General features: G+C 38.1%; 1 protein-coding gene across 1 annotated transcript in view; it reads right to left on the bottom strand.

Moving 5' to 3' along the window:
* The window catches only part of UTP20 (UTP20 small subunit processome component), a 108466-nt gene that overhangs the window by 51043 nt on the left and 34461 nt on the right, over nt 1-22962 (bottom strand). Inside the window, exons 22-29 of the mRNA XM_031000985.3 lie at nt 19935-20120; nt 17969-18059; nt 16663-16748; nt 15972-16097; nt 10357-10523; nt 8164-8372; nt 2150-2293; nt 1090-1169 (exon numbers count right to left, since the gene is read on the bottom strand). Coding sequence (XP_030856845.2) covers nt 1090-1169; nt 2150-2293; nt 8164-8372; nt 10357-10523; nt 15972-16097; nt 16663-16748; nt 17969-18059; nt 19935-20120 — 1089 coding nt within the window. The remainder of the gene's footprint in view (nt 1-1089; nt 1170-2149; nt 2294-8163; nt 8373-10356; nt 10524-15971; nt 16098-16662; nt 16749-17968; nt 18060-19934; nt 20121-22962) is intronic.

Below are 22962 nucleotides of genomic sequence, written 5' to 3'. Positions count from 1 at the left end.
ATGGAGTTTCACAAAGAAGACAACGGTCTAGAAAATCTAGAAAGCTTGTGAGGTTTTCCTGATTTTCAGTGGGAACTGGGAGAAAGACATAGAATGCCAACTACAAGTCAGCATTTATTTTTAAGCAAGCATGCAGAAAATGATAATATTTATGTGATGATATAACTATCTGGTGTGTTTCACATTGTTTCTCCCTTTGCCAGGCCAAATCAAACTGCTGACATAATTATTACATATATTGGAAGAACATCTCTATCAATTCTAATACTTAAAATTTTCAAGTTTTAATCAAACTGTAAAAATTATTAAAAAGTATTAGTTTTAGCTGTAATACATACTCTAAAATTTTCATTACTTTGCAAGACGTTATTTTACCTATTTTTCCTGTTTAATTAATATAAAAAATTCAAACAGTCCAAAGGATGTATTATGAAAAGTCTCCTCTCCCTGCTCTGGTCTACCCAAACCTCCACGTGCTATGGCCACACTGTTAACAGTTCTCATGTGTCCTTCTGGACAGTTTCTATTTCATTTCATATTTATACACATAGACACATACCTTCCTGGATCACACTATATATACTGTCTAGCAATTTATCTTTTTATCTTTTTTTTTTTTTTTTGAGACAGGGTCTCGCTTTCACCCAGGCTAGAATGCAGTGGCATGATCATGGCTCATTGTAGCCTCAACTTTGTGGGCTCAAGCAATCCTCCCACCTCAGCCTCCAAGTAGCTGGAACTACAGTTATGCGCCACATGCCCAGCCAATTTTTTGATTTTCAGTAGAGACAAGCCCTCACTACGTTGTCCAGACTGGTCTCGAACTCCTGAGGTCAAGCAATCCTGCCTCTGCCTCCCAAAGTGCTGGGATTACAGGTGTGAGCCACCGTGCATGGCTACATTTTTCTTTAAACTATGTATTTTGAGATCTTTCCTTGCTTTTACTCAGCTGCCTCATTCTCTAACTGTACCAAAAGTAGTTCACTGTATGGAAAGACCATAAATTACACTATTAGTTTCCTGGACTGCTTTAACCAGATTCATCTAAAACACTGCCCTTTTTAAAGAAGGAAAAAAGAAAGGTTATACCTGGCATTTCTGCTCCAGATACTGATCAGTTTCAGCAGAGGAGTAGGAGAATATTGACTCTCAGATCCAAGCCTGCTGATCTAGGAGACAAAGTAAAAAACAGAATACCAAATACATATACCAAATTATAGAAAAACCACAAATAACTAACAAGTACAGAAATCACAGCACAGGATGAAAAAGACAAGGGACAGAGATGAACATCCAAATGACATAATAAGAAAAAGTATAAAGAGATCCAAAAGAACATCTACATAGGAAAAATGGCAAAGGTGATGCATGGAAGTGCTAGACACCTGAAAGGAAATGGTATTTTAGGTTTCAGAGTGTTGGAAATGACTGGGACCTCAAACACCTAGAAACATTTCCTAAAATCAAGTCTCTCCTTCAGTCTATACCTATACCAGTTACCATCACCAAGGGGTTACAACCAGAGAAATCAAAATAGGAAGTATGTAATAAAAACACCTGGGTGTTTTCCCTCACGCTTGTCCAAAGCCAGAGGCAACGCTATGTGAGGTGCTATAAAAGTCATGTTACAGGCCGGGCACAGTGGCTCATGCCTGTAATCCCAGCACTTTGGGAGGCCGAGGCAGGCAGATCACCTGAGGTCAGGAGTTCAAGACCAGCCCAGCCAACACGGCGAAACTGCATCTCTACTAAAAATACAAAAATTAGTTGGACATTGTGGTGCATGGCTGTAATCCCAGCTACTTGGGAGGCTGAGGCAGGAGAATCTCTTTCTTGAATCCAGGAGGCAGAGATTGCAGTAAGCAAGACTCTATCTCAAAAAAACAGTTATGTTACAGTTGCTTAAGAGACACATTCATATTCAACTGAGCCTTAAGTGTAAATGCCATGGTATAGCAGAAACTAACTCTTGAGTTTTAGGTGGTAGTGAAAGCAAAGAAAAGTGTTCTAAAAACTTCCAGAAAGAAGGGCTCAATGTAAAAGGAAAGATCCGGGTAAGCATTCATGTCTGGGTGGTAGCTATGTTGGTGAGTTAGTAATAAAGGAAAAAGCAGAAGGTACATAGGCAGATGTAGAAATTGAGGTTTACCTGGGGCCAAACTGCACCATGAAACACAGCATCAATTTCTTCTGTTCTAAACTGATATGATTCCCAGTCCAAAAAGATATCAGTTACCATTTTGATTCCAAGACGTCTTAAATTTTTCAATGGATTAATAAATCTCAGCTGTATCTGTAAAACAAAGATCTTCTGTTCAAAAAATACATATGTATCATTTTTATCCCTGATTCCTCAGAGAGGCACTCTTGCTCAGGTGGCTAAGAATCAAACTGGAAATCCTGTTACTAAATCTGTTGACTTGATTTACTTGGGAACACCAACCAAGCAAACTGTTTTACTTTTCTCATTGAACAAGAAAAGAAAGCAGAGTCCTAAAACAATATCACTGCCTAGTAGTCACACTAGTTATCCTTAAGAAAAAATATTACAACTGGAATAGTTGTTTTGTATTCTGTATTGTTTTACTTTTTCATTCAAGTAAAATCCTGATTTCTTCCCATGAACAGAACATTCTAAACAAAGCAAAACTTTTTTAAAAAATTATTTTACCAACATAATGCCTTATATTAGGGGGAAAAAAATTAAATCTTCATTTCAAATAAAAGCCATTTTTCTATTTATTTCCATACTTATTATTTTACTTTTTTAAGACTAGAAGTTATAAATTATTCTTGTTAAAATTAGTCTAGGGGACTAGTTAAGGAATTTATGATTTTTCCATACAGTGAAATACTTTGTACAGCAAGAGGATGATGTGACTGAGTCAAGGGATAGGAAGATCTCAACATACATAGTTCAAAGAAAAATGCAATTTAGAAAGAAATACGATTTGTCTGTTTAGAGGCGTAGAGGCTGGAATGAGTGTGAAATAAAAGCAAACCTTTAAAATAACAAATATTGCTACTTCCACTGGCATCTCCTTCCCTGTGAGTTTTAAAATCACAAATACGCAGCCAATTTGTTCAGGCTCAGAGTAGGACAATTTATTGAGTCCCTACTAATGGCTCCAATGGCATGCCATGAGTATGAATTGAGGTCCGTCTTCAACTGAAAATCTTATTAAAGGCAAATTTATTGAATGTATGTGAGAGACTGAAAATGCCAAAGACATTTCTTTTTTTTTTTTTTTTGAGATGGAGCTTCGCTTTTGTTGCCCAGGGTGGAGTGCAACGGCACAATCTGGGCTCACCGCAACCTCCACCTCCTGGGTTCAAGTGATTCTCCTGCCTCAGCCTCTCGAGTAGCTGGGATTACAGGCATGCACCACCACGCCCCGTTCATTTTGTAATTTCAGTAGAGACGGGGCTTCTCCATGTTGGTCAGGCTGGTCTCGAACTCCCCATCTCAGGTGATCTGCCTGCCTCGGCCTCCCAAAGTGCTGGGATTGCAGGCGTGAGCCACCACACCCAGCCCAAAGATATTTCAGTAGGAGGAATTTCTACAAATTTCAGGATAGAGCTTCATGGAATAGGCAGATTTCTACTGGGTATTAAAGAATGAAGAGCTTTAGGCCAAGCAGAGGAAAGACAAGGGCCTCAAAGGGATTTTTCCCTAGCACAGAATGTTAAAAAAAAACAAAACAAATGGGAGAAGATTCAACCCCTAATTGTTTTCCCACTTGATTAGTAAACTGTGGGCTCTAGACATACGAGTGATAATTTATTTTTATATATCACCTTAATTACCTACATTAAAACCTAAAAGCCACCTTGCAATTTATAAAGACAACACAAATGCTCTCATATAGTGAATATCAAGTCTTATGGCCAAGATAACATGAAGAAAACTAATAGGAAAATTACTTATCATGAAAATCTGATAATCTGACAGACAGAGGTATTTGAATCTGATACAGCACATTTTAAATTCAAGTAAATATGAACAAGGATGTCATTAGTTTGCTGAGCAAGCCTGAGGAATCACGGTATCTCACATATGGTCTACTTTTAGCTTATTATCTTATATAAGTTACAAAGGAAATGACAGGTGAGCAAGCACAAGGTGATGTAGTTACAAGTCATTCTGCTCTGCTTCAATTCTAATAGCAATATTTTCATCAGCTGCATCAAGTTTAGTGAAAGATAAAAATTATCCCTGATATTTGAAAAAACATGGTATCCGGAGCAAATATGAAGCTCACAACTGCAAACATTATATCAAATAGACACTCCCTACCCGTCTCCCATTCCCACCAACCACCCTTCCCATCGGGTACAATCTGCATGTTCTATTCATTTCTGTAACTAAAGTGCCAGCTGCCCAATTTACTCAATAATTGTTGAATAAACTAGAGAAAAATCCTGAAAATGAGCAATCATAGAATTTAATTCCTAGAGGAACAGTCAATATGATTGAGTTTGTGTATGTTTACAAGTTACACTGTTGCTTAAATGTACAAAAAAACCTCAAAACCAACAATTTTCAAGTATCTTTCAATGTCCATCAATGCCCTGAAGGAAAGACACAAAAAAGTAAATATATAACTGAGCTCAAGCACATAAATGTAGAACTTTAACTCACTTAAGCAAAACTACTGTGCAATAATTCACTTTAAGGAATTCCTTGGATGGGTCCAAGAATTTCAAAGGAAAATATAAGAAAGCTCCTATCTGTCAACAAGCTTAAAATCTCATTAACTAATGAACTGTGAAACTGCATAAATGATCCTTTGAGTTACTGATTATTGACTTGGGAGTGAGGCTGCATTACTAAGTAACTCCTAAGTTAACCAAAAATGTGAAGGCACTACACAGGCAAACCTTTCACAATTTAATATATTCATATACAGATAAAGTCACTATCACTTGCTACAAAGCATAAACAGGTTCTCACCTGATTCTTCCCATGGCCCTTATTACGCTCTCATATAACAGAGAAAGAACTTTCTAAGACCTCTTTCTGCTTCCATTCTTGGCCTCCTATAGTCCCTTTTCCACAAAGCAACCAAAGCAATATTTTTAAAACACTACACAGTCCTTATCACTCACCTGCTTCGAGCTTCTCAGCAGTTTCCATTATCCTTAGAAGTAAATTCACCCCCTCGTCATAGCCTACAAGGTCCTACAGAGCCCCTACAACCTACCTCTTCATCCTCACTTTACATGACTCTTCCCGCTCCTGGTGCTCTAGCCACCACAGCCTCATCTATTCTTACAACATGTCAAGACCATTCCCAACCAGGGATTTTGCACTAGTCATTTTCTTTGCCTGAAATATTCTTCTCATGGTGAGGTGTAAGCTCAAAGATCACCTTTTTATAGAGGACCCTCACCATCCTAGTAAATGCAGCACCTATCCACCCCTACACTGATCACTTTCTATTATATTTCCTCGTCTTACATTAAATTTTGCACATCTTCCATGTCTCTCCTTAACATGCTCATGATTTCTTCTACTTTCTCTAATATATGGAGTGTTTTTATAATAGCTATTTTAATGTCCCTTTTTTTTTTCTTTTTATTTTTTAAGAGGCAGAGTCTCACTCTGTTGCCCATGCTGGAATGCAGTGGTGTGATCTTGGCCTACTACAGCCTCAATCTCCTGGGATCAAGTGATCCTCTCACTTTATCCTCCTGAGTACATGTGTGCGCTACCGCACCTGGCTAATTTTTTACTTTTTTGCAAAAATGGGGTCTTGCTATGTTGTCCAGGCTGGTCTCAAACTCCTGGCGTCCAGTGATCCTCCCACCTTGGCCTCCCAAAGTGGTGGCATCAGCCTCCTTGTCTAATTCTATTATCTGTGTCATTTCTGGATCTGCTTCTATTGATTGCCTTTTCTCCTCATTATGGGTAAAATTTTCCTCCTCCTTTGTATGCCTAGTAATGTTTGACTGCATGTCAGATATTGTGAAATTTATTTTCACTTAAATCATTTTAAATTTTGGGCTTTGTTCTGGGATCAAACTTGAAAAACGTTTGACCTTTTAAAGTGAGCCCATAGCAGCCTCTATTCTAGTGCTAATTTGGATCCATGACAGAGGCAACATCTTCCAAAGACTCTCCCCTGGTGCATTGTGTATTATTGGATTTCTACTGTGGCTGTTGGGGATGTAGGCTATTTCCAGTCCTGTGTTAGTCTGAGGACTGTTTTGCCTGCTCCTTTATAGTGGTTTTGCACTTCCAACCAAGATGGAGTAAAAGGGACTCGATTTACCCTCCTCTCTTAAGCAACTAAGGAAGTGAACGAAATATATAAACAATAATTTTCAGACATTGGACATCAGGCAGCAGAGAACAGTGATCCCTGAGAGGCGGAAAGCAATGGAAATGAGCCCTGTGATTTCCCTAGCTTACTGCCTGGAGAGTTTTCAGTCCTCAGTGCAGGGAGGAAGAGTCCAGGCAGAGTCCAGTGACCCTGAGATAAAGAGACAGAGCTGGGCAACTTGGGGAGGCAAAGACAGCTAGAACTCACAGGGCAGAGTACTGGACAGGAGAGAGCTACAAAGAGAATGAGCCTCAGGGACTTGCAGAAGGGTCTCCTCATTTTATTTTCCTCTCAGAATATACTTCCCTCTGACATTATTTTAATTATGTGTATTTATTTATTTATTCTTTTTCTCCCCATATACTGAGTCCTCACATGTCTCACTCCCTACCTGGAACAATATCTGGCACACAGTAGGTGCTCAATAAGTACTTAATGAACAAATAAATGAACATAAATGTCTGTGTGCTTTGTTGACTATTCCCAGTGCTTAGTACAGTGCCTGACACATAGTAGAGGCTCAATCAATATTTATTGAAGAAATGAATGAAAGAATGAGAAAAACAAAATGGTGCCTACCAAAATGGAAGAAGTGTTCTAAATCTCTGCATCTTGTTTATCAGATAATATAATTTCATTACTAAAACAGATTCACATCCATGCATAGCCCAAACCAGCAGCCTAAAATTTTGGCAGTCAATTTTCACTTATCATGATCATATTTGACAGGCAGTTCACTGGGCATATCTAGAAATCAAATGAAATAAATTTTGGCCAAACTAAAACTGTGCCTATCTGGAATTAACTGAGAGTCAACAGCAGAAATCTAAGTCTGGAGCTCTACTTCAAGTTGCATTTTCTCCCAGAAGCCTTCAGTCCCTAAGATATTATGAGGCCGGGCGCAGTGACTCATGCCTGTAATCCCAGCACTTTTGGAGGCCGAGGCAGGTGGATCACCTGACGTCAGGAGTTCGAGACCAGCCTGGCCAATATGGTGAAACCCCGTCTCTACTAAAAATACAAAAATGAGCTGGGCGTGATGGTGGGCGCCTGTAGTCCCAGCTGAGGACTGCTCGGGAAGCTGAGGCAGGAGAATCACTTGAACCTGGGAGGCGGAGGTTCCAGTGAGCCGGGATCACGCCACTGCACTCCAGCCTAGGCAACAGAGCGAGACTCCGTCTCAAAAAAAAAAAAAAAAGACATTATGGACTATTTCCCTAAACTCCAAAGAGTTCACTCATGTCCACAGATCTATTTCAATACAACACAAATAGTTTTGAAGACAATTAGAAAACACTTCCTGAGTACCTTTTGGCAGTTGGCCAGCTGCTTTGTCTTGCTCCATCTTGCTACTTACATTTATTCAAAACACTGCACTTATTGTAGGTAAGCATTTACTTTTTAAAAGACTTCCAGGCAACTTTCAAAATAACAGGGCTGATGGTAACAATGGTCTATTCATTCTCCAGCCATTCTGGAGAAATGAGAGTTGGAAGATACCTTATACTTCTAGGCTCTTGGAATTAAAATCCAAGAAATATCAGCTCAAGCACTTGACTTGGATTCCTGAGAAACACAGAGAACTAACCCACTCACTACTAATCCATCTCTTTTTAAAATATACACTTGAAACAATTTGCATTTTCTGGTTATAAGTAAATATTTATAACAGCAAAGAGTCCCACTATGTGGAAGACTGTTTTAAGAAGATACTTTCAAAGGGTTGTATAAGGATTTAACTTGGGAGAGTGTTAGTAAACCAGGCCCAACCCAATGCCCAAGGACAACACAGACACCCATCAGCCCAAGAAGAAAGCATCTATAGTGAATCTCTAACCTTTTCTCGTTGGTCAAGGATGTGTGATACGGTTGCTGTCATACAGAGCAGTATCTGCAAAATCTTCGGCAGGTATGCGCTGATCAGATGACTAATGTTTTTCAATACTATCTCAAGGCTGTTTAAGATACCGTGCTGACGACCTAAAGGAAGAACTTTAGACAAATCCAAGTCTTCTACTGCTTGAATGACTGCAGAATGGCACTCTCCTAGTGAAACAAAGAGGACGAGAGGTCATGTAAGGTAACATATTAGTTTGTTACTATTTATAATTGTAGTTTTATTTCCATTTCCCTTAATAATACAGTATTTTCTACTGTCATGGTAATTTATAGATGACAATGCACTTTTCTTATGTATTATCTCCTTTTGACTCTTACCAAATATTCAATGAGCTACATAAGACAGGTTTAACTACCCCCACTTTAGAGAAGAAGAAACTAAGGAATAAGAGGGTAAGAAATCTGCGACAGAACTAAGTCTCTAAGCCTAATTCTCATCCAATTTCTTTACACTATCCCTCAAAACCTGAGTTATGAATAGTTTCTTATTCCATCTGGTAATTTTTTTTTTTTTTGAGACAGAGTCTCACTCTGTCGCCCAGGCTGGAGTGCACTGACGCGATCTCGGCTCACTGCAATCTCTGCCTCCCGGGTCCAAGCGGTTCTCCTGCCTCAGCTTCCCAAGTAGCTGGGATTATAGGTGCCCACCACCACACCTGGCTGGTTTTTGTATTTTTAGTAGAGTTGGAGTTTCACCATGTTGGCCAGGCTGGTCTCGAACTACTGACCTCAGGTGATCCACCCACCTCAGCCTCCCAAAGTGTTGGGATTACTGGCCTGAGCCACTGCACCTGGCCCTCCATCTGGTAACTTTCTATACACTTTTCTTACTTTCCGTTTCACTCAGCTCTACTGAGTTTGGCAGTTTCACTAGAAGTAACTTTCTGTATTACAAGTTCCTTGAAGGCTGAGAATCAAGTTTTATTTCTCTTGTAAATCCTAGTTAGTAAATAAAATCAGAGTCCCTTATAAACAGCTGCTGCCATATTAATTTCAAAATTTACTGAAAAGATATGAATTGTTATTGCTTGACCTTTATTTCAAACCATCTGATGTGAGGTCATGAGCTTATGGATTCATACACCCAAACGGGCCATCCATAAGAGTATCATCTATACTTACCTCCTACAGTGGGAGTTATACATTGAACAGAAACTTTTTTTGGCATTCATCAGAGCCAACCTCCTTTACAGGGCAATATTATACTGAATGAAAAACCTGTTAACAACTGGACCTATTATCATAGAAAAAATACAAAAACAAATGCAACAGAATACCCTATAAATAATTCTCTATGTTGGCCTCAAGCAAAGCAATTTGGGGACTGGAACAGAGGTTTCATAACCAGAAAGGTCTGAGTTTGAATCCCAACTCTACCAGTTTTCATCTGAGTTACGATGGGTGAAATACCTTTCTAAGCCTAAGTTTCCCCATGTGTAAAATGGGGATAATCAAGTAATGACAGCTCATGTGGTTGATTGTCTGAAGGATCAACTGAGTTATAAGTAAATGGGTCTGTCATAACATCTGGCATAAAGTAAGCACTCAATACATGTTAGTCATTACTGTTATTAATAATTACTGACACTGCATACCAAAGAACATACCACAGAGCACTCTAGCTCAATGTATACACGATTACATCCATTTCATCTCAACTATCAGGTTGAGGGCAGAGATTGTACTTTTCTATTTTTAACTTAACAGAGTGTCCAGGGCACAGGAGGTATTCAATAAATCATTACTGAATAGATGAATGACTCAGGGAATGAATAAATGCCAAACAATTAAGATTAATTTGCAGTGTGCTTTGAATTTCTTAGAAGAAACCTATTCTTTGTATTATATGGGTAAGTAATAACCATTTTTCAAATGGCCTAAATATGCAATAAAAATACACATTTCTCATCAGGGGCTCTAACACAAGGGTGCCGATAATCCACAGGGCCAACAGTCAGTTTCACGCAATTTAATCGAAGTTTAAAATGAGCTGCACTTCAGCAAAAAGACTGCCATCAAGATTGGGAGGAACAACCCTGTTAGACGCCCAGGAGCATGGGAAATGTAGCCTGAGATGTGAGAAGTCCACCGCAGACAACAGGTATTAGAGTGAGAGGTAGCTGATAGTTACCATTCTTGAAATGCTTCACAGGTTCAAACAGCAGGTCTAAGAATATCTGGATCTCCTCAGGTTGGGTCCCAGCCAGGAACCGCAGGACAATGGCCATGCGGGTGCCTGAAGCAGATTTCCCCTGAGTTTTACTCCCAGTCTTATTCTTCATTCGCCCATACAAAATTCTGAAAAGGCAAAAGCACATTATTTGTTTGCACATTAATTCTAAAATATGAGTTGTTTTATTTGCCTAAAAGGCTAGAAGAGCAACTCAATAGATTTAAATGGATATATTATAAAACACAGAAACATGAAAACAGAAATTAGATATTTAACACAGACAATGAAAAAAGTCAACAACAAAATAAGGCTAAGAGAGCTGGGTGCAGTGATACGTGCCTGTAGTCCCAGCTACCTGAGGGGCTGAGGCCAGAGGATCACTTGAGCTCAGGAGTTTAAAACCAGCGTGGACAACTTAGTGAGACCACGTCTCTATAAAAAAATTCAAAAATTCAAACAAAACACAACAAAAAACAAAGCTAAGGGAAGCAGGAAGGACAAAGGCCAGAAGGTGGTTTGTTATGGGAGAAAAAGTAGGCAAATCAAAGGTAAGTCTAATCAAGAAAAAATGAAAATGAGAATATATAGATTAAAAGGAAATAAAAGAAGAGAATACAATTATAAGTAAAATAAGGAAGCTGGAAACAGTTCAATGAAAAAGCTAATTTTCAGGAAAAAACACATAAATATAATAAATAAAAGGAACTTGAGAAGAAAACCCACAGAGACCGATACTTATTGGAAAACACAAAGCTAATACAGTTTACAAGTGGGCTTTTTAAACTTTCAAGGAAAAAAAATAATTTCTATGCTATGAAGTTTCATAGCAGAGAGAAAGAGGGAAACAGTCTTTTCTCATTTATTAATGTGGCATAATTGTGATATTGAGAAGGGTTAATGAAAATAAAACTACATGCCAATCTTGCTTACAAACATCAAATACAACATTTGTAACTATAGTATCCAGTGCTGCACTGAAACCAAATAAGGATTGCCCCAGGAAATGCAAGAAAGAGTCATTAGTAAAATCTACTAGATTAATACAGATTAATCGTTCCTGGTAAAAGTTAATATAATCATTTTAATATATGTTCAACAAACTTGATGAACTCTGTTACACTAAAATCCATCTATCTTGCACTTTGAATGAATCTTTTACCCACACATGATACTATTACATGCATCAGTTACTTGGAAAATATTGGTTTACTAAGTTATGCAGAAATGTCAAATGTTGACACATTTCATTGCAAACAAACAAAAAAATTTGTTTATTAACATTTGTTAATATCACTAATCATCTCATCAGAAAAGTCTTTAAGCATTGGGAAGATGTCAGGTTCACAGTACCAGATAAAAGTTTTCTCCAATCCTAATTTCCACTTGAATGCTAGAATTTAGTTATTGGAAATAAATGCTGACAGTTGTTTTCCTTGAAGTGGCAGACTCACTGCGTTCATGTTCAAGAAAATGCCTGTGAAAAGAATCCTAGCTTATATGTCTTACAAATAAGAAAAGTAGCTAGTTCAGCTTGTACATCAAATACTCACATGGGTGCCATTCGTTGAGACAGCCCATGCACAGCAAAAGTATTTTATGTATTCTTCCCACTTTATCATACATGTACTCAGGGTCAAGATTCATCAAGTGTGTTTGTTTGTTAAATAACTCCAAGTATGTGGCAATGAAGAATGACTGGTAGAATTTGGTGCTACCGTCTTGACTCACGTGCTAGGGTACTAGGAGTTTTACCCACCATTGTTTTTGCCTTGTCAGTACAAATGTCAACACAGTGAAAAAAGATAATGTCTTAGTAGTAGCAGCATAAAAAACTTTTGGCCAGCAGCAGAGGCTCAAACTACTTGAAGAAGGCATCGCTGATAAGGACACATTTGAGATGAGACCAAATGAATGAGATGTCAGCTGGCATGTCTTCTATGCAGGGGGATGAGCAAGTGCAAAGAATTTAAAGTGGGTTCTGAGAGAGGTGGTAAACAGGAAGAAATATGGTTATAGATATCATTTGAAGCCACCATATCAAGCCCTGTAGGTAGCAGTAAGAACTTTCTATTATATTCTGAGTAAAATGAGATGTCAAAAGGTTTGTAAACAGGGGACTAACATAATCTGTGACTGTTATTACCATTTATGATTTTTTTAATAGAGAAAATACAAGAAAACCCAATGAAAACTACTAAAACTAATAAAAGTTTTGTCATGTGGATGGCTAAATAACACAAAAATCAGTAGCTTTTATATATAATTAGTTATGTAGCAAAAATAAGCTAGAAAATATAAATGGAAAATTCCCTCTACAAGAACAAAACGTAGTTATAAAATGAAAACACTTTATTGAAAGACTACAAAAAAGGAATGATTTGAATAAATGAATATAAATACTGATGCAACTTCTCCTCAAATCAAAAGGGGAAATTACTTTGGGAAAATCAAAGTAAATGTTCATCCAGATTCTTAAAAAAAACAAAATATTTTGGAAAGAAAGGACTAATGAGATTTTTGATTGTTATTATAAACAAACCAGTGCAGAATTGGAACAAGGCAGATTAATGTAAAACCAGCAAAAGCCAACTGAAGAGTCAATTATACATGGATATTTAGTGCATATTAAAAGTGGCACTCTGGCTGGACGTGGTGGCTCATGTGTGTAATCATAGCACTTTGGGAAGCCAAGGTGGGTGGACAGCCTGAGCTCAGGAGTTTTGAGACCAGCCGGGACAACATCTCTACAAAAAAATACAAAAATTTTCATCCAGTGAAACTCCATCTCTACAAAAAAATACAAAAATTAACTGGGCGTTTTGGCACGTGCCTGTAGTCCCAGGTACTTGGGGAGCTGAGGCGGGAGGATCGCTCGACCCCAGGAGATCGAGGCTGCAGTGAGCTGTGCTGGCACCACTGCCTTCCAGCCTGGGTGACAGAGAGAGACCTCGTCTCTGAAATAAATAAATAAATGTGGCTCTCAAATCAGTAGAGAAAGTTTAGACTTTTTTAAAAAAATTATTATTTATTTATTTATTATTATTATTATTATTATTATTAGTTTTTGAGACAGAGTCTCGCTCTGTCACCCAGGCTGGAGTACAGTGGCGCGATCTCGGCTCACTGCAACCTCCGCCTCCCGGGTTCAAGTGATTCTCCTGCCTCAGCCTCCCAAATAGCTGGGATTACAGGCACGCGCCACCACGCCCAGCTTATTTCGGTATTTTTAGTAGAGATGGGGTTTCACCATATTGGTCAGGCTGGTCTCCAACTCCTGACCTCGAGATCCATCCACCTCCTCCTCCCAAAGAGCTGGGATTACATGCGTAAGCCACCAGGGGGCGTCCAGCTGAAAGTCTGGATTTTTTAAATGAAATGGTCTCGCGACAATTGGGTAACACTATTTGGAAAGAAATTAGGTTTAATCCTTACTTCATTTCATACATCAAAATAAATTCCAGATGAATAAAATAATCAAATTAAAACAAGCAGAATGAGAAGAAAACAGAGAGGAATATTATTTACCTGGTTTTAGAAAATACAAGTTGTCAGACATTAAAAAAAAATTTCATGAGAAAATAAACACAAATGACCCATAATCTTTTAAAACAATTCATCTTCACTAGTAAATCTAAAATATGTGAAGTCATACAACATGATATCATTTATCACTGACAAATTAAGAATTAAAACAATCAAAAAATAATAACAACAAACACCCTAGTGTTGGAATGGTGTGAAACAGGCATCCTACTGCTGGTAGGAATATAAAGTGGTTCAAACTTATGGTTGGAAAGAAGTAGTTCTGAACAACAATTTGGTAATACACACCAAAAAGTTTTAAAATTTTCATCAATTTTCCTATCAAGAATCTATTCTAATCCATCAATCGAATAAGATTTATAGGTATTCAATGTAAGATTTTCTATTTTGCAAAAAAACCAAAATAAACAACAAAAACTACAGACAGGCAAAATGCTCAACACAAGTAAATGACAGCTTGTCTATATGATGAAGAATCACATTTTGAAACATTTCATGATCTAAGAAAATTCTTGTAAAATATTAAGTGAAAAAAGGTTATAAAACATTTTATAAAATATCATCTCAATTTTCTTTCAAAAACTTGTATGGGTGTATTATTTAGATGTTTTTTGGTAGCTTGTATTCAACTACTCTGGACTTTATACAACCATCTGCTTTTTACTCTTAGAAATTTAAAATATACAAGTATTGTGGATGTTTCCTATTTACTATTGTTTTTGAGATTATAAAGTTGATAGTAGTTATTTTTGAGTGTTTGGATATAAGATGATTTCTGCTTTCTATTTTTATTGTTTCTGTTATCCACCAATAACTGTAATTTTGTATATTCACTTATTCACTCCCTCAAATATTTTTATGTCTATTATAGTAAAGTTCTTAAAGCTTGCTATAAATGGAATCTTAATGCTGGCTACAAATGGAACTAAACAGAGCCATTAGATAAGTGCTAGCAGAGTCCCTGAGCATATCTGAACCAGCTCCTATTAAGGAAACAGAAGCCCAGTGGATCTAAAAGACTTTCTCTATCTGATAGAACTACACAGTACGGGGCTGGACCAAAAGCAAACCTGTTAAATCCCAATCCCATGATCTTTCCAATTCTCATCATTCCAGAGCTGGTGAGATGAAAGATTTAAGCTTCATTTTTCTTTATACCCAGCATATATAAACTTTGTATTATTTATGGATCATCTTTTTGCTCTACCATTTATAATTAAAGGAATAATAACATCATTAAATATCACATGATATTTGGACAACAGAGTGAAATATTTCTACTGTATCTCAACAGTAAAATTTAGGAAAATATTAAATTTAATTATATTATTATCACAATAATACTATGGTAAGATCTTCTTTATATTAGGGGCCAGGCGCGGTGGCTCACGCCTGTAATCCCAGCACTTTGGGAGGCAGAGGCGGGTGGATCGCCTGAGGTCAGGAGTTCAAGACCAGCCTGGCCAGCATGGTGAAACTCTTTCTCTACTAAAAATACAAAAATTAGCCAGGCATGGTGGCGCACGCTTGTGATCCCAACTACTCAGGAGGCTGAGGCACAAGGATAGCTTGAACCTGGGAGGGCGGAGGTTGCAGTGAGCTGAGATCACACCACTGCACTCCAGCCTGGGTGACAGAGCGAGACTCCCTCTAAAAAAAAAATAAATAAAGATCTTTCTTTATGTTAGGAACAAAATTTAGTCTCTATAACAATTTGACTTCTCCCAAAGGTACAATTCAAAAAAAAAGCAGTTGGCGGTGATGGCTCACATTTGTAATCTTAGCACGTTGGGAGGCCAAGGTGGGAGCATCACTTGAGCCTGGGAGGTCTAGGCTGCAATGAGCTGTGATCATGCCACTGCACTCCAGCCTGGGTGACAGAGCAAGACCCCATCTCCAAGGAAAATGCAATCAAAAGAAAATAGAAAATGAAATATTCTATTATAATTGTTGAAAGAACCATAATACTGTACTCACAATTGTGTTTGTTATTAACTTTTTAAAAATCAGTGTTTGAACAGCATAAATACCTCATCAGAATAGGAAATAGATCTGCTCGGTGGGCTGTTTTCACTACAGCATTATCTTCTGAAATGCTAAAATGCACTATCTCTTCCTTAAAGCTTCTGTCTTCAAGCAACCTTTGTAAGTTTTCCCTTTAAAAACAGAGAACAGCACAAATCACCACTTTATCAACAGTGCTTTTGAATAATGAAAGAGTGAAATATGTACAGAGTAATAACTAAAATAAGGTATATAGTACATATTATGGTTGATATCCATAAAGGAAAATCCTCAAAAAAATCTCCTAAAATGACAGATTTGTACATTTCAAAAAGTATAATGGATTAGAAAAGATTAGATTCTGTCCATAACTCAGCTGTTTAAAAAAGCATGATACAAAAAGCTTTCCTCAGTTCTTAGAGTGACTTTGATTCTCTAAGTAACCACCAAGATTTTATGGCATTATATTAATAAGAAGAGGAAAATGACATAATATTTACAACACAGTTTTAAAATTAACATTCTCTATTTTAGTATCTATGGAGAACAACGCAACAAATATACTACTCGTTTTCATTTTCTGCTTGGAAATACGATGACCTCAGAAAAAAGGGAAACTTTCTAGGCCTTTAATAAATTATTCTAGAAGAGGCTCTTAGGCAGAAATATAAAAATCAGCTGAAGAAATAACAGTTCTTTAAGCTTCAAGTAACTTACCTGTAAGGGAGGACATGAGGATGTTTATATGTCATTATGCAATCCAAGGTTATTTTTTGCACCATTTGATCTTGGTGTAGCAACAACTAAGAACAGTATTTTACAGAATTAATGAAGTCATATATACATATACCATAGGATAGCAATTTACTTGTGGTTATTTGCTAAATGAGATTTGAAAAATTCTAAATTTTTACACAAGACCTAAACCTGATTGCTAACAACAGCTTCACATTTTCCTGGAAGTAAAAAAAGATGAACAGAATACGTGCAAAGTAAAAATGGAAACAAAACTCTCTGACACCTGCATCCCACAGTCATACCCTGGGGTCTACCAGCTTTTGGGTGAGGCCAATCCTCTCTCTCTTTCTCTTTTTTTTTTTTCAAACAGAGTCTTGCTCTGTTGCCCAGGCTGGAGTGCAGTGATACGATCTCGACTCACTGCAACCTCTGCCTCCTGGGTTCAAACAATTCTCCTGCCTCAGCCTCCTGAGAAGCTGGAACCACAGGTGCCCACCACCACACCTGGCTAATTTTTTTATGTTTTTGGTAGAGACGCAGTTTCACCATGTTGCCCAGGCTGGTCTCGAACTCCTGAGCTCAGGTGATCTGCCCGCCTTGGCCTCCCAAAGTGCTGGGATTACAGGCGTGAGCTACTGTGTGCGGCCTGGTGAGGTCGATTCTCTATGTGAATCTGGATTTAAGCCAACTAGGCTGGTCATGTACTAAGGAAAATCTCTTATCCTATGAAGGTAATGATAGTCAATAAGATGCCAGAAGAAACATCCAAATGAAAAACGAAAATTTTGTTTCCCCAGATGGCTTAGAATGACATCCAATGCTTACTTCATTTCTGATATTAATTTTTTTCTGCAAGCTTATCTGAAATTCAGGGCCACATAATTATGACTGCAATGGACTACAATAGATCCTGAAATCCCAGTCCTCTATGAAGTCTGACTAAACTAGAAGGGAAAAGTAGTCACTTGTTTTTTTGTATAAACCCTACTCCCTTCTAAAAGCTAATTTCCATGATATAATTCATGCTTTGCTATTCTCACTGTTAACACAGCCAATCAATGTTTAGTCACCCAAAATGCCTTCAAAATCAGCTAAGTTAGTGCTAAAATTGTTTCTCAAGATAACAGAAAATATATCTATTAATTAAAAAAAAAAAGGCTTTAATACTTAAAATGTAGACATGGGCCCTATTCAGCAATTATTGAAAATCTAAGCTACTCTGACAAAGAAAATGATAGAGAAAAGTTCACAAAGAATTATAATGCCAAGAGTTTATTTTACTGACCTGAAGATATAACTCATATAGTTTGGATTCCAGATATAAGGCCCGTGGATTTGAAAATTTAGAGAAAACTTGCAAATGAGCAATTAATTGCCTAAACAAAAACAAAACAGAGTGTTACAGAATTAAAGAATTGAGATCATTTTCTTAAACTGACATCTACAATTTTATTCTGACTAGAACTTCAAACACCCCGCCTATAGTTTCACTATTATATAAACAAGACTTAGTTATTTACATTTAGGAAATTATTCTCCAGAAATCCCGTATTTTGGGCAGGCCTGTCCCTAAAATTCAGGTTCTCCACACCAAAAAATCATTCAGTGTGTGCTCAGAATGGTTTAAATTGAACAAAAATTAGAAAGTAACCAAACTAGTAAAATATTCCAAAATTGAACTCAGATGATTTTTGGAATTATTCCTTGTCTAGGTTCTATGTGGCAGACAGGAAAGTAGTAGAATATATTCTCCCTCACTTTCATATAATGTAAATACAGATGTCAGGCAACAGAGGTCCAGGTTAAGGCAACCAATGGCTGTTGCTCACCAAGAAGGAAGAAGAAATATATCTGAATATTTTCAGACTGTGGTTGACCATGGGTAACTGAAATCGTGGGAAGTGAAACCATGGATAAGGGGAGAGTATTGTATAGTGACATGAAGGCTGGCCATAATCTTTCCTGCCCCTGTGCTTCATTCACTATTTCTGTTAGTGGACAAGACTTTCTTGGTTCTAGCTGTCTGGCAAATTTTCATCTTTCAGCATCAGAGGGCCTTCCCTGGGTCTTTTTTTTTTTTCCTCAAGATGGAGTCTCAATCTGTGGCCCAGGCTGGAGTGCAGTGGCACAACCTCGGCTCACAGCAACCTCTGCCTCCTGGGTTCAAGTGATTCTCTTACCTCAGCCTCCCAAGTAGCTGGGATTACAGGCGTGCACCACCATGCCTGACTAATTTTTATATTTTCAGTAGAGACAGCATTTTACCATGTTGGCCAGGCTGGTCTCAAACTCCTAACCTCAAGTGATCCACCCACCTCGGCCTCCCAAAGTGCTGGGATTACAGGTATGAGCCACCACGCCTGGAATTCCTTACTGTGCTCCAATAACTTCTTTAAAAATATTTCTCCTATAAAAATATTTTACCCAGGCAGGATTGACTATGACTCCTGCATTGCAGTGGCTCTGTACAATTCATCTCTGCACACCAGCACTTAGCAAAGGGTACTCAATACAGTTGTTGAATGGATGAACTAATAAATGGCTCAGGGGAAATACGCAACAAATGGGCATATCAGATTGAGATCTAAAGTGTTAAAATAACATTTGCACCAATCCAGTGGACCTGAGACACTCAATTCAGACAATCATCAAGTAAGCTGAAGTAACTTCTAAAAGCATGATCACTTCCTCTTTTAGGTTTCTAACAATTTAGGTAAATGAACAACTAAGAGAATAAGAAAGAGAGTATAACAACAGCATGAGAAAAAAGTAACCAGTAGAAGGCAAGTTAAAAGGCAGAGAAAAGTGCTAACAGGATGGTGGGGAAGGTTGGTGGAAGGAAAAAAAAAGTGCTAACATGCTTATTTTTAAGAAAAAGGATGTTCCATTACATGCTCCCCTAGCATGCAAACACAATACCCTCACACTGGGAAAGTGCACGACAAATGTCAAAAGAATATCCAAACACTCCAGGTCCCAAAGTTCTCATCTATAAAAAGGAGCTATAATTAGATGACTCTCAAAAGTCCCCCAATCTAACATTATGTAGCTAACCAAGAAAAAACTAATAAGTAATCAACCAAAAAACTTGGAAGCCTGACAGTTCTAGGCTGTTAAAGAAAATCCCAGGAAGATGTAGCACTTACGTAAATAATTATCTGAGTAGTTGATTTTGTATAAAGCCGTAAAAGACCTCTTCCTGTTCCTCCCAGAACTGTGGATCTGTGATCTTTCAGCAGTGGTGAACTTACTTTGCTGCAGCTCTCCTCGTCTTTTTCTTCTGTGAGGATTCATCTTGGGGCACTGCCTCTTCCTCCAACTCTTCATCATCTCCTGCGGCAGGTTCCTCTTCGATTTCCTCTGCCACCATCCCTTTGCCTTTTCTCCGTAGATCCTGGGTTGGAGCAACTTGCAGATCTGCTGGGTAATACTCATTGCTACCGTGGAAAGAAAGTCACAGGATACTGATGAAGAACGCACACCAATCTGAAAGGTGCTGATTCTGTTCATGAGAGATGTCCACAGTTCACAGAATCACACACTGAAGAGACATAGTGGCACCTTAGTCAAGCTTCCACAATATTACTCTTTTCTAACTTGGTCCTTCTTTAGTATGCTATTTGACAAGCGAATCACTAACTGTAGAAGATAGCCCATTCCACTGTTATACTGTTGAAAATATTTGAAATGTCTATTTTGGACTAAGTGGAAATCAGCCTCCCTATCTCTGGAACCACCACTGGGGGATGAGGGGTTAGGGATGGATGATATTAAATGATTAAAGTATAGCATTAGGACTGTGCTGGTCACTTTCCATCAGATATATTCTACTTTGCCAAAGTTCTCTTGAAAATATAGTACCACCACAAAATTTAGTCCTCCAGGTATGGATTGATAAGACAGATGGAACTACCATCTCCAGAACTTTTTTGAGCAGCCACAACATGACAAAGATTGAAACTGAATGTCCATGTAATGAAAATCAGTGAGTCTTTATGTTTTATCTCCTCTAAACTAAGCTTGTGCAGCTAAGCTTAATACAGTATTCACTTTGTTCTTATTAAATTTCATCCTTTATTTTTAGTCCAATGTTGCAATTAATGAACATTATCTTGAAGTCTGTCATTTAATGCATTAGTTTATGTCACTTTCATTCACTCACCCAAACAATTAACCTTTTGTTGTCTATTGAATGCAGGGCACTGGGCTAAAGATGCTAGGAAACTGATTGGATGGCCTTTCAAGTCCTCACTCAAAAACACACTGATAAAATAACATGTTTGAGGACAGCACCCTACCAACCCTCCTAAAAGAAACTCTAGCTTAGCCCAAGTTAACCTCCAGATCAATAACACTAAACTACAATCTGAGGGCCGGGACACTATGGTACTTGGTATTTTCACCTGGCAGAATCTAGCACTTAATAAATCAAAAAATGGATGAATGAAACAAGTAAAGTTTCTGTAAGTTACAAACTGCACCATCATCCACTTAATATCATACCTATTACACTCACAACATTCAATTAACCACACATTACATGCTGTAACCTTTATCTCCGTGAACAGCATGTTCACTCATTCATCTATTAAATAAAACAATTCACACAAAGCATCCATAAGAGTGTCCAGCACACAGTGAGTACTCACTAAATGTCACCTTTTATTGGGATGCTGTTGCCATTGTTAGTCATTCGTTCTTGTTCCTGGTTTGGTTCGTCTCAGAGAATGTTTACAAGGGATTCACAAATTAGTTGTAATACCAAATTAATTGAAACATATTTAGAAATATAAATTGCTAGCCAAAAAATAAAAAGCCTGTAATATACTTCAAAGACAGAATTAAAGGTGACATTTGGGTTTTCCATTAGTTCGGATCATCTATAAATGTATTATTTATAGGTAATCCATGCCAACCAGTATTAAACATTCCTTAGAATTGTGTATCTTTAGTCTCTAAATCTTTCTAAACTCAGAGACCCACTCCCTGTTACAGGCTCCTGTTTCTACCTCTACCCCACAGCATCTTGTACCATTAGACTAAGATCTTATCCTTAAGCCATGGGGTAAACTAATTCTTTAGGGAAAAACTTGGAAAATTAACATGGTATGAAGTTTATATGCTACTAACACCATAAATGCCAGCTGGCATATGTACAGCCCTTGCAGTTCAAAAAACTGATAAATGTTATTTTATATAACCCTCAAAACAAAGCAAAAAAAGCTAAATATCATTCTTATTCTATAAATTTATGCCCAAAGAATTATTTGAAAAAGAGAAAATCATTGCTTTTCTGCCACTATATCTACTGACCTGCTACATCTTTGCTTGTGCCTTGCCAGAATGAATTATCCATGCAAACCTTTGAATTTATGTACTGTATCCATCTCCTCTTACCTATTTGATGACATGGTTCTAGCCTTTTTTTTCTCTTAGACAGAATCTCGCTCTGTCACCCAGGCTGGAGTGCAGTGGCACAATCTCAGCTCACTGCAACCTCTGCCTCCCGGGTTCAAGCGATTCTTCTGCCTCAGCCTACTGAATAGCTGGGACTACAGGTGCATGCCACCAGGCCCGGCTAATTTTTGTATTTTTGGTAGAGACAGGGTTTCACCATATTGGCCAGGCTGGTCTTGAACCCCTGATCTCATGATCTGCCTGCCTCAGCCTCCCAAAGTGCTGGGATTACAGGCGTGAGCCACCGTGCCTGGCCGGTTCTAGCCATTTTATCCTTTCTTGCATTACCAATTTTCCCCTCCCGTCTGGATCACTTGCACTAGTATCACATACACACACAGTTAAGTCTTTTTTTGGGAGCAGAGACAAAGTCTCGTTCTGTCTCTGTTGCCCAGGTTGGAGTGCCGTGGCACGATCTCGGCTCACTGCAACCTCTGCCTCCGGGTTCATGTGATTTTCCTGCCTCAGCCTCCCAAATAGCTGGGACTTACAGGCAGGCACCACCATGCCCAGCTAATTTTTGTATTTTTAGTAGAGACGGGATTTCACCAGGCTGGTCTCGAACTCCTGACCTCATGTGATCTGCCCACCTAGGCCTCTCAAAGTGCTGGGATTATAGGTGTGAGCCACTGTGCCCAGCCAACACTGTTAAGTCTTAACCCCAACAACAACAGCTCCCTCTCTGCCCCCGCATTTCCCTCCACCTACATCCCTATGTCTGTTTCTTTTTTACTACAAAAACTGTCCAAACTTGCTGTTTTCATTTTTCTTTTCCTCTTTCTTGAGCTTCTTTTTTTTTTTTGAGACAGAGTCTTGCTCTGT

Source organism: Gorilla gorilla, chromosome 10, assembly GCF_029281585.2.
Source record: "Gorilla gorilla gorilla isolate KB3781 chromosome 10, NHGRI_mGorGor1-v2.1_pri, whole genome shotgun sequence".
Classification (NCBI taxonomy): domain Eukaryota; kingdom Metazoa; phylum Chordata; class Mammalia; order Primates; family Hominidae; genus Gorilla; species Gorilla gorilla.
This window is presented reverse-complemented; position numbering and strand designations above follow the sequence as displayed.